Below are 16,072 nucleotides of genomic sequence, written 5' to 3'. Positions count from 1 at the left end.
CCGACTTAACCATTGAGAAGGACCAGATGTTGCTTTTTAAAATTTCCAGTTCACTGTGGAATAATAATTTTATAAAATATTAAAAGATAAATTACAAAACCATGATCATGTGCTTGGTGGTCACAGTAATGCCACTGACTATAAAAATTTCCTGATGCTTGCTTCTCAGTTTTCTCTCTTATCTCCTTGGGGGCAGCTACCCTGGAGTTCCAGACCACCACAGGTCTATGCAGGCAAGTGCTGAGTTAAAGAGGCCCAACTGCAGTATGAATCATGGTCACTTGGAAGGCCTGTTAAATGCCCTTTGCTGGGTCTCACCCTTGGGGTCTCTGATTTTGAGGTCTGGGGTTGGGACCGAGATTTGCATTTCTAACAAGTTCCAAGATGATGCCGATGTTCCTAGTCCCTGCCTGGACCTCTTCTAGGGGATACCCACAGAGACCCTAAATCTGATTCAGGGCTGTATTCCTGTCCCTAGAGTATGTTGGTCCCTTTGTAAACCCTGACTTGACAAATATCAGACAGGGAGAGTTACTGACCTTTTCCAGGGCCTTTAAGTGATGAGGAAGAGAAGGCACATGAAACCCCCTGTCTTCCGCTGTTTTGGGGAGCGACATCTTTTCTGTTTGCCTGTGGGTCCAGGCCTTTCCTTCTCTGGGTCTCTCAGCAGGTAGGTTGGGTTCCGATGGTTCCGCTTGGTTCTGATGGCTGCCCTCTGACTCTGACAGATCTTGGGGAATTCTGGAAGGCCAGGTGTGCTCATCCATTAAAATGGTTACCAGGTGCACACAGGTGAAGCAGGATGTAGACAGCCATGTTGCCTGGCTGTATTACCCACGTGTGAATCCTCTAGGCTCCAGGGGTAATATGGTCTCGTGCTTCTGTTGCAAGGGCGGGCTTGGTTTAACATGAAGCCACCAGCTCCTGCAGGCAACTGAAGATTGGCTCTTTTCCAGGATGAAATGTTTTCCCTGAGGTGGACAGAGTTATGTGCAGCCCGACAAGGACAGGACACCTGGTGTTCAGTGAATACTGATCTGACACTCTGGTTGGGTCTCAGGTCTCTGGGCCTTCATCAGAGCCAGGAACACTCCTAACAGAGGTTCTTACAATTTCCCAGATTCACAATGGGAATTGTGTCTGCTGTGGTATATTTGGACTTGTCTCTTAATGTAACTTTTTAATTTTAAAAATTACATGTGTTTTCTTCTGCAAGATACAAACTGGCTTATGATCCCGCAAACTGGGTCAGCATAGACGAGCACTCTGGGGTGGTCATCACTGTGAAGCCGGTTGACCGCGAATCTCCTCATGTCAATGACAGCATTTACGTAATCATCGCTCATGCTATTGATGATGGTAAGCACAGACCCAGAATTGTCAGAGGGGGCTATGTTTTCTTGCTCCTAAGGGGAAATGACACAGGTGAGTGTCTTTCAGCACAACTGGGAAAGATATAAACTTTTTATCATTGTGCTTCCATATTGATGATTATTTTTGATAATTCTTGAAATGGCAAACTAGGGGGCTATGCCATAGAAAGAGGGGCGATGTTCATTCAGAGATGATGAGCCTGATAAGGACACAGCCCCACCACAGCATCTTTTTCATCTGTTCATAAGACAACTCTCTAGCTCTTTGTCAAAGCCAATTGCATATGATAAACATGGGCAGTTTCCCTGCACTTGGACCGGTTTATAAGCTCAGGAAAATGACTGTGCAGGACAAGTTTGTCATCAACCAGGATCGGTGATTTTTATCAGCATGTTTTAACACTTTTCTCTGCAATCTCTCACAAGGCTGTATTTCTAAACCTACCAAAGCAGAAAGCTAGAAAAATAAAATATTTCAAGTAATTTTAATGACTGTATTTAAGAAAATCTGTAAGTTAGAGTTGTAATAAGAGTTGTCTTATGAACCCAGATTCCCAAGCATACATGGTTGTATATCCTATTTGCATAATTAACAGTTGTATAATTAATGTTGCTTAGGGAGCTATTAAATCTGTGTTCCTAATTGGTTTTAGGTGAGGGTTCCATAACTCTGTTATGGATGTTTTAATGAATGGCACTGTTTTTTCAGTGGAATAGTTTAAAAAAATTTTTTTATTTTGAGGTCATTGTAGACTCACATGCAGTTTTTAGAAATAAGATAGTGGGATCCCAAGAACCTGTTGCCCAGTGTCCTCCAGGGGTGACACCTTGCAAAACTCTAGTTCAGGATCCAGACCAGGATCACAGTGGGGACCCAGTATAGAAGCTGAGGTCTCCAGAACTACCTCACACCCATCCCCCACTGCCCCCCCACTCCTGCCTTAACAACTTCCATGGCTGATATTATCGTCTATTCGATAATTGTACCTCATTCAACAAGTGTTTTATTAACTTATCCTACCCAGATTTTCAAAAAAGCAGGAAAACAGATCCAGCCCTTGCAATAAAGCTTATTGAAAGGGAATTGGCTTCAGTGTCTCCGCAGAGTGGTTCTTTTCTGCAGAGGCCGAGAGCGCTCATTCGCAGGCGTCTGTGTGCTGGGGCAACCTCTGGAATTAATCAGCAGCCCTGCTGGGACACCCCCTCCTTCCCACCCAGGTGTCCCTCCACAGACGGGAACGGGGACCATGCTGCTCTTCCTGTCAGACGTCAACGACAACGCTCCCGTGCTCTGCCCGAGCTCTCAGCACCTGGAGGTCTGTCAGTCTGCCGGAGACAAGGCCCTCCTCATCGAGGCGGAGGACAGCGACCTGGAGCCCTACTCCGACCCCTTCACCTTCAAACTGGACAGCACGCGGGGAGATACAGGAGACATGTGGAGACTGGGGGAAAACAGGGGTGCGTATCACACTGGCCAGAGAGAAAGGCTGGAAAAGGACAGAGACCTGACTCACACAGACTCAGGCCAAGAGGAATGTGCTAGCTTATCTCACCAAGAAAGGGACAGGTAAGCCTGTGTCCCAGCACACCTGGGTGCCCAGAGGACTTCCTGGAGGTGGTGGCTCCTGACCTTGGCTATGTGTTCCCTTCATCTGCAGGCAGGCTCTCCTCTGGAGATAGTAGCATGGTGGCTGGGAGTCCCTGGGACTCTTTCTGGTGCCTCGCAAGAACGTGTACATCATTGCAAGGCTGGAGCCACCTGCCCTGCTCAACATTGGGTGTGGGTTGGGAGGGCAGATGTGCTGGATGGTTGGTACTGAGCCCACACCTGGACCTGGCTGGGATCTGGGCTTAGCCCCACCTGATCCACACGGGGGATGAGTTCAGGAAGTGTAGGTGCCCCTAAAGGAAAGCAGGGGTGCTGTTTCCATAGCCGTGAGTAGACAGTTCTCAGAGAGTCCTGAGTCCTTCTAGAGAATCATCAACCTGAGGGTGGTCTTGGGAACCACTTCACATGCCGCTGGTGTCCACGGGAGAGTGGTCGTGACCACCTCAGATGTCCTACAAAGCCTGGCACAAGGGAGGCATTAGGAAATAACCCCTGAGCAGCTGAACGAATGAACACATCAACGCAACTAAGGTCCCCCTCCCTCTGCAGGTTATTCAGTGGAACTTCTAATGCAGAGAAGCCTTCCACTTGGTGACTACTCTGTGCCGCTTCTCATCGGAGACAAACAGGGACTTTCCCAGAAGCAGACTGTCCACGTGAGGGTCTGCTCCTGTCCCGATGGATTCACCTGTGCAGAGCCCCTCGTCGCGAGAGCTGGGGTCCTGCAGGGGGCTCTGGCCCCTCTCGGTGTAGCGTTCATGGCTCTGGCAGGTCAGCATAGACAGGAGCTGTCCTGGGAATGCAGCTCCTCTCCCTGGGCTGTAAGCCAAGGGCATAAAGTCCTTGGCGGTGGGGTTGGCCGAGGTCAGCGGGTTGTCTTTGAGAATGACTCCCAGGCTCATGGGAGGCCCAGGCTGGAATGGGAGGTTTCCACCCTGGTCAGACAGGCTGCCTGGCAGAGGGGGCTTCTGCTCAGTAGCAGCACTTTACAGCAATGGAACCTAGAGATGGACATTGTCTAAGGACAGTGGTCCACTGTCTATGGATTCCTGCTAAGCAGGAGATGCAGGTTCAATCCCTGGGTCTGGAAGATCCCCTGGAGAAGGAAATGGCAACCCACTCCAGTATTCTTGCCTGAGAAATCCCATGGACAGAGGAGCCTGGCAGGTTATAGTCCATGAGGTCGCAAAAGGTCAGACATGACTGAGCAACAGAGCAGAGATGATTTTAATAGCTGAGGACAGCAATGTACACAAGCTCCCAGGCTTGGCAAAGGCTAACGGGGAAGCTCGATTTTCAAGGAGACTGTAGAATATTACTGGTCACGTAGTATTACTTAATCAGTCCGACAAATAGTTACCTCTCACCTACTGTGCCCCAGGCTGTGCTAAGCACTGAGGCTGCAAAGATTGACAAAGGCTCAGCTTGCCCCCATGAGCTCCCAGCCGAGTTATATGCCAGCAGCGCAGGCTTCTGTGGGAGGGAACCTCTGATCGGCCAGAGCTCCGGCATCTCCTCTCCCCCTTGTCTCGTCACAGCTGCTCTGCTCCTCCTGCTGCGATGCCGCCTTGTGTCCGGAGCCGAGAGGCAGGGTCGCCTTGTGCCGTGGGATGAGGGGATCCAGACCCTGATCACGTGGAACGAGGAGAGCAGAGCCGATCCTCTCCAGGTAGTGCGGCTGGACTGTGTCTCATGAGGATGATGCGGTAGGCTCTCCATGCTGCTCTCATTCACCGCCCCCTCATGTGATCATCTCGTCTCATTTGTTTAGGGCACTGGCTCTGAACTGGGGGCGATTCTGGCCCCCATCCCCACCCCAGGGGACATGTGGCAGTGTCTAGAGGCATGTTGGTGGTTAGAACTGAACTGGGAGTGCACAGTCAGCGGGGCGGGGGGGCGGGTGGTGATGCTATCGCGTCTGGTGAGTAGAACCGACTGGGGGACACTGTAGGCCGTCCTGCTGTGCCCAGGACAGCCCCCATGACAGAGAGGTCACCCGCTTGAGTGTTAGCAGTGCCGAGGCTGAGAAACCTTGTCTAGGCCAAATGACTTTTTTCAGGTGGAGTTTCTCTAGTATTACTAACAGCAGTTACCAGTTATGTCCTTGTAGCCACTGGTAAATAAGGCTGCACCACTGTGTTCACACATCCCAGTTAGTCCACCTTATGTGAATACACCTGCCTGCATCCACACACTGGGGACACTGCGCACTCTTGAGAAGATTCCCTTCACCCAGACAACATCACTGATTCCACCTGCCTTGTCCTTTTCTGCCACCGGACATGCCCCCTGATCAAGAGGGTCTGCAGGACAGCACGGGGGCCTCCCCTCTCTGTGGGGAAGCCAGTGAGCCCTTAGGAAAGAAATCCAGGCCTTCCCTGGTGGTCTGGTGGTCAAGAATCTGCCTGCCAGTGCAGGAGAGAGACACTGGTTTGATCCCTGGTCTGGGAAGATCCCACATGCTGCAGAGCAACTGAGCCCATGGGTCACAACTACTGAGCATGTGCCTTAGAGCCTGTGCTCCGCAACAAGAGAAGCCACCGCAATGGGAAGCCCAAGCACTGAGATGAAGAGCAGTCCCCACCTAAAGCAACTAGAGAAAGCCCTTGCAGCAACAAAGACCCAGCACAGCCGAAATAATAAATAAATAAATCTTTTTAAAAGAGAGAAGAAATGCAGCACTCCTCAACATCCGAGTCCCTCAGTGAATATTTGTTGAGTGAGAAATGGATAAGGCTCCACACAGCACTGCCCACCGTGGCGACCCCAAGAGCCATCATTGAGGCTTAGAAGAGGGCAAGGACCAGTTCTGAGATGCTGAGGCTGACTGAAACAAGGTTTTCTCTTTGGTTGCTTGGTTTTTGTTCTTACCATCTCTTTATGTGAACCTCTAAACCACAAGAAACTTCACTTCCTGACCAGTGATTACAAAATGTCCGCTTGCCAGGGTTGCCCTCCTGCTTCACAGCGCAGGCTGTGTTTTCCAGGGTCAGGATGCTGTCTGTGATGCCAGAGGGGAGACATTACTCCCTGTCCTCTGTGTTAAATGCTGCCATCTGTAATTTCAGCTGCAGTCATATTTCTTTCCCTCTGTCCCACAGGGAAGGTCATACCTCAGGGATCACATGCCAGCCCCGTCCATTAGCCCAGGCGAGATGGGCGCCAAGCTGGGAGCTAAGGTGAGTGTGGCTTGTTTGCTGCTTGTGTTGAAACAAGAGGAGTGGCTTTGATGACCGTTCAATGCGAGGGGGACACCATGGCTGCTCCCCCACCCACATCCTGGGATGTCTCCCTACAGGCCCACCCCACGCCTACTTTCACCCCAGCCCCACCTGCAAAGCCCCTGCAGTTCTGCTCAACCTCACATACCTTTGCTCCCAGCTCAAGTGTCAGATGGCTCAGGCCCACACTCCAGTCTGTCCAGCGCTAACTTCATGACTTTAAACATTATTTTCCTTTAAATGGACTTGTGTCCAAAAGAAGTGCATTTCTTTAAACAGGAAATTTTATATTTCAATTGTAAGCAGAAAACCAGTTTTACTTGTGTAAAGAGCAGGTGAGTGAAATGCAGACACAGCAGAAATGGAACCCTGTAATTCTAGGTAGAAAATGTGGAAAGAGAGAGCGAGCCAGGACAGGCTGGCACCTGACGGACATGTCCTCCTTGATGTTATTAGGAGCATGGAAGAGGACTTAGACAGGGACTGATTTTTCTTACCATGCGGTTCAATGTCATTTGAAACCCTGTTCTCAGTCTGGCTAAATTTGCCCTCCTCTAAGCAGACAGAGACTCCACTTTGGAAAAGAGAGAGTTGACCCAGGGCTTCTGTCATTTACTGTACAGGCACCTGGCTGGGGAGAGCAGGGCCAGGTCCAGAGGGCATCTGCCCACCACTCCATGTTCTCAGGGGGAGGGGCACAGAGACTCCTGGAGAGGGCTGGCAGGGGCCTCTCTTCCTTGACTGGTCTATAAGCTTCTGGAGGCCACAGCTCCAGGTAGGCACAGTAAGAACTCTGGTCCACTCATCGTGCCCTGGGGTTTGCACTCTGCAAGTCTAATCCCATTGCATCTTTACCAAACCCCTGCCGGAGGGTACCTTGCTCCCCCATCTGCAGGGGAGGACACCAAGGCTGCTCTTCTATTTTCTGGTGAGTCTCTAGGTTCCCTTTATGATGTCCTGCAAATAGTCAGTGTACCTGTTGTTGCTGGTTTGATAGTCAGCCATTCACACACCGTCCCTCAGTTAGATTGTCACTTACGATTACCAGGTGACCTGCTATTTTAAAATCTGTGACAAGGCATGGACTTCCTTAGAACTGTTACTGAGGACCTGCGCCTGCTTTATTTTCTTTGAAATTTTATTTCATGATTGAAGGGCTTATATTAAAAATAGAAACCCAAAGCAAAAATTGTCCACAATCCCATCCCTAAATCTAAACAGTTTCATCTGTCTATGTCAGCTTCTAGATCTTGTGTGCATATTCAGTTCTCAGGTGTCTATAATATCATCCATAGAATGTTAGAATCTACATCTTCAAGTCACATTGGATCACACATACCCACTTTATTTTATTCTTTTTTTCCTTGCTTCTCTTCACCTTTCCTTTTCTACTCCCATTTTCCCTCCCCCCTATCATAATGCTAATTTTTATTTGCACGTGAGTATCTGAGCAGGAAAAGGTGTAGCTTCTTTGTTTTCACCTAGAGGGAAATGCGTTACCTTTGGAGTAAACCAGCGTTTTCCCCTAGGATGTAAACGAAATGCCACTTTCTCTGTTCAGTGCATCTGACCAACTACACCTTGTCCCGGGAATTCCAGTGAGTTACACAGGTTTACTCCTGCTGCTGGGACTTCACTGGTGACAGACAGTGGGTTCCCTTCTAGAAGATTCTGTGATTCTGGTAGAACAAACACATAGTTGTGAAAACCATCTCATATATCTAACTAACTATTGTGATTGTTGGTTGCTACTGAGTTGTTATTTGATAGCTCTGATCAAATATGACACCCACAAATAAATACATTTCTCTGTGTTCATGTCTGGGCACCAGACATCATCTATAAGACTAAGAGCACTGGCCTTGGCCCTAACCAACTTCCAGTCCAGTGACTCCACACCTCCTGCCAAACTGAGCCATGTCCTTATACACTCCATATACATATTCTAAAACTAGAGCTTTGCTTTTTAACGTGACTTTTCAGGCTCACACAAAGTTGTAAAAATAGTTCAGAGTTCCTGTGTACCTTCCACACAGCTTTCCCCAAGAATAATAGTCTACATAGTATGTTAACAAAACCAGAAAACTAACTTTGATACAACACTATTGACAGAGGCCTCAAAATACAGACCTTATTTGGACTTCACTAGGGTAACTAGCTTAACTAGTGTAACTTAACTAGTGTAATATTTACTCTTCTAACAAGAGCTAAAATGGGTTCTCAAGGGCCAAAGAGTCATTGTTTTCATGATGGAAAGCTTTTAAGAAAGAATTCAAGATCTCTACAATTCATTATTTTTCTAAGGCTACGTTTGAGCCAAGATAAAAGAGTTCTTCTCTTTTGCACAAACATGATCCCATGAATCCTTGAAAGGGCATGTGCATTGATAGGTATGTCCCTTTGACCGTGGAAGGGTCAGCTTCACAGGCGTGGAACCCAGTCAGTCCCACAGGCCCCTGTGCTCAGAAGGGCCTTGTACTTGGTTAATACTCCCCTGCCACCATCTTGAAACACTTCATATCTGGCAAGGGGCTCACATTTTTTATGCTGGGTCCTTCCAATTATGTAACCAGTCTTGGGTCTTAGGAATGAATGGGCCACATTCACAGACTTTGAGGCCACACTCACGACACTCCGTGAGTCTGATGTGAATTTTGTAGACCCAAGATGGGCTTGGAAATCTCATATTTTCATGTTCCCTCTGCACAAAGCAACTATAAAACTCACCCATGGATTTCTGCTAGGAATACCTACACTGCTCTCATTAGATACCTTTAGTGCAGAAACAGGAGGCCTTATGGTTACAAGAGTTTCTAGTTATGTGTTTTCATCTTTGGGTAATTTATATGAAACCAATAAACACTTCATTTTTTTTACTTTAATTAATTTTTCATTTTCTAAAATAATTTCAGAGTCATGGCGTGTTTTTTGAGTCAAGTGTGAGAAACAAATACTCTACTCCTGTAAGTACCGATGAAGAAGTTACCATGAAAAGAGTTACCTTACTGTCCTGGCAGCCATGGGAAGCCCTGAAAATGGGAAACTGGGAAGGGGGAAGGTGGTAAAAATATACCCAACCAACATCCAAATAAGCTGAAAGCAGTGAATGTGGGAAGCAGTGAAAATGTTACTCAGTCCTGTCTGACTCTTTGCAACCCTATGGACTGTAGCCCACCAGGCTTCTCTGTCCATGGAATTCTCTAGGCAAGAATAGTGGAGTGGGTAGCCATTCCCTTCTCCAGGGGGTCTTCCCAATCCAGGGACTGAACCTGGGTCTCCTGAATTGGCAGGCGGATTCTTTACTGTCTGTACCATGACATCTAGGGAGCAGATGAGAACTAAATAAAATACTCACCTCTAGACCTGAAAGCACCAGAGTTTTTCAGTCCCTGACAAGTTTCTTTTGCTGCTGAGAAGCTGGGAACTTGATGAAGGCCTGAGTATTCTTTTGCTTTGATTCTTCATGGATTTATAGAAGTTTTGAACTAAGGGGACTATAGAGGCCATTAGTCATTTTCTCCTAAACCTTTCTAACAGCAGAGTCCTTCTTTACAAATGAGATCTTACAAAGAATGACATTATAAATAAAACAGAAAAGAGCTGTTTTTTATTAGTACTGATTTGAAGTGCAATGACATTTACAACATACACCTGTTACCAAAGCAACAAATAAAAATAGTGATTCAACTGGAAACAATAACAATAAAAAAGAAGTTGGATATTGTGGAGGAAGTTTGCAGAGCTCTTCTTTAGTGCCTAATTCATTGCCTCACATTGTTGAAATCGATTCTTAAGGTGTCAAGAAGATTTCAATTTATGACAATAAGCAGTTTCAAATATTTTTAAGGGAGCTTAGTTTATCGTATCAGGTTCTCTTCGATTTAGCAAACAAGAGACAAAAAGCTTCCTTCAAGTTTCATAAAAGCAAATTATAACATTTTTGCTTTTATTAACATGTTGAGAGGACTCAGTTAAAAAGATGTAAGCCCTTCTCCATTATATTAGAAAAATAACATTAAATATTATTATTAAAATAACTTTCACATAATTAGAATGAAATTCAAACACTCTTGCTGAAGCACCTTTGAGGAGTTGTGGGTCGTGGGTCCTGGGAACATGCCTGAAACTAGCTCCATGCCGAGCTGCCAGGAGAGGGAAACAGTGCTCTCGGCCTTGACAGAGGCATGTGCAGTAAATGCAGCAAAATGAAGCAAAAGCAGCAAAAAGTGGCATGTGGTAGAACCTAAAATCTACTCAAGGCAAAATTGACCCTGAGTTTTCCTGGCGACTGCTGGTGTACCTTCCACCGGCCCGGAAAGGACCACAGGGTCTGACCAGCAAGCACACTGGAGGACGGGCCTGTGTCTCTTGTATCCTCCTCCGAGAGGCCCACGGGGGCTGGAGGGAAGTGATTGAGGACACAGCATCGCCAGGCAGCAGGCCTCCAGGGTTGTTGGTAGGGTTATCCCTGCTATCTCTTTGGCTAAGAGTGTTTAGTTCAATTCGCAATGGTGGGATGGGATGGGTTTATGTGTATAGACAGATATAGGTACAGACAGGTGTGTGTGTATATATCTTCATGGACATGTAAAATTACCCCAAACTTCACAATGTTTTTTATACACATCTTCTGGAGTATACAAAGTACCCCTAAATCCAGGGGTGATCAGAAGTCACCGCAGCTGTAAAAGTCACCAGTGTGTTTCTGAAAGTGAAAGTGAAGTCACTCAGTCGTGTCCCACTCTTTGGGACCCTGTGAACTGTAGCCTACCAGATTCCTCCATCCATGGGATTCTCCAGGCAAGAATACTGGAGTGGGTTGCCATTTCCTTCTCCAGGGAATCTTCCTGACCTAGGGATCGAACCTGGGTCTCTTGCATTGCAGGCAGACGCTTTACCCTCTGAGCCACCAGGGAATGCTCTCATGTCACTCTCTCAATTAAACCCACCTGACAGCTGGTCGTTGTCCTGGGATGGTCTGCAGCCCTGAGACCTGGGGTCATCTGGTCTCTCCTGCGCTGTGCTCTGCCTGCAGGTCTGGGCTGCCTCCAGCCTCCCGGCCTCTACTGGCCTTCCCTCCTCGTGGGCCCTCCTCTGCTCCCGTCCCCAGGCCCTCCTCTTCCTGAGAGGCCCCAGGTGCAGACGGCTGAGGTCTCTCTTGCACCTTACATGCTCATCACCATGTTCCTCTCACCTTGGGTGCAGGCCCCGCACCTGCGTGAGCCTGAGTGAGGGGTTGCTTGGCCTTACCTGTGTGGGCCTGACTCCATGATGCAGGTGGGGCTCTCTGGGGTCCCGGGTGGCCCCCACGTGGGGCATGCTAAGCCCACCTCCTCATAGCTCTACCCCACTCTTCAGCCAGAACCCGAGACCCAGGTGCTTGCGAGAGAAGGCTGCACGGCAACCTGTGTGCACGAGGTGCGGCTGACCTGCCAAGGCGGGAGGAAGGGGATTAGTACCTGGGACCAGCCGTGCGTTGTGGGGACCAGTGGTGGGATGAGCTTCCCCACGTGGGGCAGTCAGCCTCTTGCTGATTCCTGTTTGTGGACCAGACCCAAACCCTGCTGGCCAGGCTCACTCGGCTTCCTTCTTCCCTGGAAGCCAAGGCATGGAGGGTCCATCAGTCCATCAGTGAAAACCGGCAGGGCTGCCCTCTCTCCCTGCACACACGGAGGTGACATCTGGTTAAACTGCCCTTGGCCTGTTGTCCCCTCCAGGAGAGCTGAGACAGTCCTCCGCCTGGTGGGGGCCCCCATGTGCCAGCCAGCAGAGGCCATCAATTGAGGGGAGCTGTGAGCTGACCCTGCAGGGTTAGGACTCTTTTCTTCGCTTTTCAGGTTTTCCTCGATACCACGGTGCCCAGAGGACCCCTGGAAATGAGAGCAGGAGTGATGATGGAGGTGCTGAGTCAGGTAGGAGGCCCTCAACTCTACAGATCCTGCGTTAGAGGGCCTGGGTGCTCATTGGAGCCTCCCGGGGCTCTGTTTTGTGAGATGTGCCTCGGGGTCCCTTCCTCTGGCTGTTAGAGTGGATGAAGATGGGTCACGGGAAGTGAGAACCCTTCTAGTCTCATCCCTGGTTATCATCACATGTCATCTGGCTTACCCACATTCACATCTGTGTATCTGCCATCTCTGCCCCACACAGCTGTGCCCTGTGGATGGAGCGGGTGGGGACCAGTTCACCGTCTGACTGGGCTGAAGGAGGCTGCTTCCTGGTGAGGCCCATCCTCCTGTTCCCCAGGCAGGCAGGGAGCCTTCATTAGTGCAAAGTTGGAGCTGAGCTGGGTGGTGTGAGTGGAGGGAAAAACAGCAGATTAGAAGGCCCAGCGCTTTCCCTTGTGAGCCTTCTAACTTGGTTGGGGTTTATGATGAATTATTGATCTCACAGGGCTTCTAAACTGCTGAATCAGGGCTGGAAGCTTCTGCTGTCACAGGCCTCGGGAGTTTTGAGCACAGACCCCCTGCAGATCCCGATTTGCTGTGTGCTCACCAGGCCCATCCCAAGTTATCTACTTGGCTGCACTGAGGGGACATGATGGGACTGGTGACACCCAGGTCACAGCCCCTGGATTCACCTGTCGGCTAGCTTTCCGCCCCCACCCATGCCCCAAGGCATAGGCCACACGGTGACCACAGTCCCTGCAGGTGTGTGATGTAAGGATGAAGGCTCCCAGGTATACCTGTGGGCAGCAGGTCTGGGCACCAGTAGACGCAGGGCAAGGAGACGGTATTCCCACTAAATGGAGAGCCTGGAGGGGTCCCCGTGAGCCGAGCAAGGTGGACACAGCTGGCTGAGAGCCTGGGAACATGAAGGGGTCCTTCCCTCTTCCTCCTGCCTCTCTGGGCTCTGAGCTGTCTGACTCTGAACGTCTTCAAGCCCTGGATGAGTTCATTCTCACACGAAATGCTGTGAGCCAGTGATGGCTTAGAAGAGTCTTGTAAACCCATCCCCACCTTGATCTATGAAACAGGCTCAGACTTCCATTAGCGACCTTCTAGGGTATTGGAAGGCCAACAGGGGAAAGCCCTTTAACCTCATCCATCCATCCATCCATCCCTCCCACAAACATATATTGGGGATGGTCATTCAAGGTGACAGAAGGCGTAGGGCCAGGAGGGGAGGTCTCAGCCTGGGTGAGGGAGGAGTCTACCCTGTAAGAGGGTAGAAGGGGTGGGCGGTTTTCTTCCATGTTCCCGTCATCCTACCCAGGTCAGGGCCACCGTCATTGTCAGAGTTCCCTCCCCGAGATCAGCAGGAGTGTGATGGGGTCCCTCCCTTCAGCTTGGCTGCCTGATCTGAGTCTGTAGAAAGGCCTGTGACGGGACGAGGCTGACATGCCATGGCACTCACTTCCTCTCCCTGGTTCTCCTCCGGCAGCTCTGTGGCACCCACGACCCCGAGGGTAATCCTGGCTACCCACCTCACATCTACGCGGAGGAGGGCGAGTGTGAGCAAGCAGACAGCCTCAGTTCTCTCACCTGCTCTGAACATGACCTACCGCCTGACTTGCTGGACTCTTTGGGGCCAAAGGCTGCTCCACTAGAAGAAATATATTCTGAGTCAGCTTTTCGTTCCCCCCAAAATGCATATTTTGGTTGATTGGAATAATTCACAAGGGGAAATCACTATTCTAGAATGCTTTTTTTCTTTTGTTTTTAAAAAATTACCTTCTAGTTCTAACAGAATGAGGGTAAATTGAGTCTGGATTAAATGATTGGACATTCTGGGACACCTTGAACCAAAACAAAACAGCAGGTCATACTTTTAAAAAAAATTTGTCAGGCATATTTTCTAGAGAAACTTGAATTTAATTGTGTAATTCCTTGCTTCCATGAGCAGCCCAACTCTGAGAATAAATGAAATATAATCTACAGATTACCCCAATTATTTGGGAACAACAGGTAATACTGGGAAAACAGATTTTTCAGTGCTTACTTAAATTTCTTTATTATGGTTCTGCTTCAGTTTAAGTGAAAAACAATAGGGTAATATTTTGTAGAATATTTGCAATTAGTATTTTTAGTGATTTTTAAAAATATATTAATCCCATTGCACTTTTTGAGTAGATAAATAGATAAAATTTATTACTATAAGAGAAATAATTAAAACTTAAAACTTTATGAGTGGTAAATATTAAAAAAAACTTACATAATTTAACTTGTATATACTATGTAATTAAAATAACTTAAGAGCCTTTGAGTGACTAAATTCTGATTAAATTCTATTTTTATACAATACCACAAACTTTAATTGATTTTTACACATCCACTTACCACTAGTGTAAACTGTGGGGGAGGTGATAGTGTCCTTTATCTAAAAAAAAAAATGTAAATAGTAGGACATGTGCCCTATATATACTCAGTTTTCTTGGCTGTGTAATAGATAAGAAGCTGGTTAAGAAAAATTCTAAAATATACCAAGACACTTTAATGTATATATTAGATATCTAAAAGCCTATGGCAAATTCTAAAAAATTTATATGATTAACGAGCATAGTCTTTTGTGCACACCCTCGAGTCCAACTCTTCATGATCCTATGAACTGTAACCCACCAGGCTCCTCTGTCCATGGGATTTCCCAGGCAAGAATACTGGCGTGGGTTTCCATGACTTCTTCCAGGGGATCTTCCTGACCCAGAGATCAAACCTGTGTCTCTTACATCTCCAGCACTGGCTGGCAAGTTCTTTATCACTAATGCCACCTGAGAAGCCCCAAGTTTTAGCTGATGCAGAGTTAAAACTTTTCTTTCTAAAGAAGCTGTGGAAATACTAAAAGAGATCACAAGAATTAGTACATAGTTATTTCATGTGTCACCCAGTGCTTTGGGTAACTGAAAAAGAAGAAAACCATCTCCAAAGGATTGGAAAGTCTAAAACTGACTCACAGTTGTGTAGAACAGCTGTGCTAATTCTGGAATGATTCTGAGGAGTCTACGATGTTTTCTGGGGAGTTCAGGATAATAGTCCTATCTTAGAACAGTATACTTCTTGAGTCTGAATGGCTGGTTAGCGTCAGTAGGAAGTCATTGGACCTTCCTGGATCTGAGGCAAGGGACAGAAAACTATGGCCATGGCCCACCATCTGTTTTTGTAAATAAAGCTTTATTGGTACACAGCTGTGCTCATGTGTTATTTAAGGGCCATCCATGACCACTTTGTGCTGCCATAGTAGTGCTGAGTAATCATGATGGAGATATATGGCTCACAAAGCCCAATACATTTACTTCCTGGCCTTTTAAAGAAAACAAGAACACTGACCCCCTTGTCTAAGGCATTCTTTTTAGGAACTCCACATCTCATCTAACACTTAAATATATCCATGAAAACGGAAAAGTGAAAGTGTTAGTTGCTCCATCACATCCGACTCTTTGCAACCCTGCCAGGCTCCTCTGTCCATGAAATTCTCCAGGCAAGAATATTGGAATGGGCGGCCATTTCCTTTTCCAGGGGACCTTCCCAACCCAGGGATTGAACCCGGGTCTCCTGCATTGCAGGAAGATTCTTTACCTCCTGAGCCGCCAGGGAAGCCCAAATATATCTATACTCTGTGTTAAAATCAAATGCATTGCCATACACCTCTGACAGGTTTAAGATAAGTTTGCTTTTGGCTGTAGGTAACTTGACTCCTTTACTAATGGTTATGAAATCTTGGCAGTTGTGCCTATTAGTGCATTCTTACGAGGCTCTCTCCCACTAATTGTTCTCAAAAGTAATAAAATACTCATGAAAAATTCAAGAACGTGGAATTGAACAATTAGCAAGAACAAAATGTTACATTTTGTAGATATTTAATTAGACATTTATTAATTTTGATTTTGCTGTTTTCTTTTTGTATTCTGAAGCCTGTGTGTATGTGTTTGTAGGTCT

The 16,072-nt window shown here is 47.5% G+C and overlaps 1 protein-coding gene across 3 annotated transcripts in view; it reads left to right on the top strand.

Annotated features, from left to right (window-relative positions):
* The window catches only part of CDH26 (cadherin 26), a 45,706-nt gene extending 30,386 nt beyond the window's left edge, over positions 1-15,320 (top strand). For 2 of the 3 annotated variants that reach the window (XM_043884535.1, XM_043884534.1), the window contains 8 exons: positions 1,217-1,359; positions 2,592-2,831; positions 3,532-3,753; positions 4,521-4,651; positions 6,084-6,161; positions 9,116-9,166; positions 12,041-12,115; positions 13,584-15,320. In XM_043884535.1, coding sequence (XP_043740470.1) covers positions 1,217-1,359; positions 2,592-2,831; positions 3,532-3,753; positions 4,521-4,651; positions 6,084-6,161; positions 9,116-9,166; positions 12,041-12,115; positions 13,584-13,805 — 1,162 coding nt within the window. In that variant the 3' untranslated portion in view covers positions 13,806-15,320. Of the gene's footprint in view, positions 1-1,216; positions 1,360-2,591; positions 2,832-3,531; positions 3,754-4,520; positions 4,652-6,083; positions 6,162-9,115; positions 9,167-12,040; positions 12,116-12,350; positions 12,421-13,583 lie in introns of those variants that run through there. The other variant, XM_043884536.1, reaches the window with a different exon arrangement.
* Positions 15,321-16,072: the final 752 nt, after the last annotated feature.

This window comes from Cervus elaphus, chromosome 23 (genome assembly GCF_910594005.1).
Source record: "Cervus elaphus chromosome 23, mCerEla1.1, whole genome shotgun sequence".
Classification (NCBI taxonomy): Eukaryota; Metazoa; Chordata; class Mammalia; order Artiodactyla; family Cervidae; genus Cervus; species Cervus elaphus.
The sequence above is the reverse complement of the archived record's forward strand: the minus strand, read 5'-3'. Positions and strand labels throughout refer to the sequence as shown.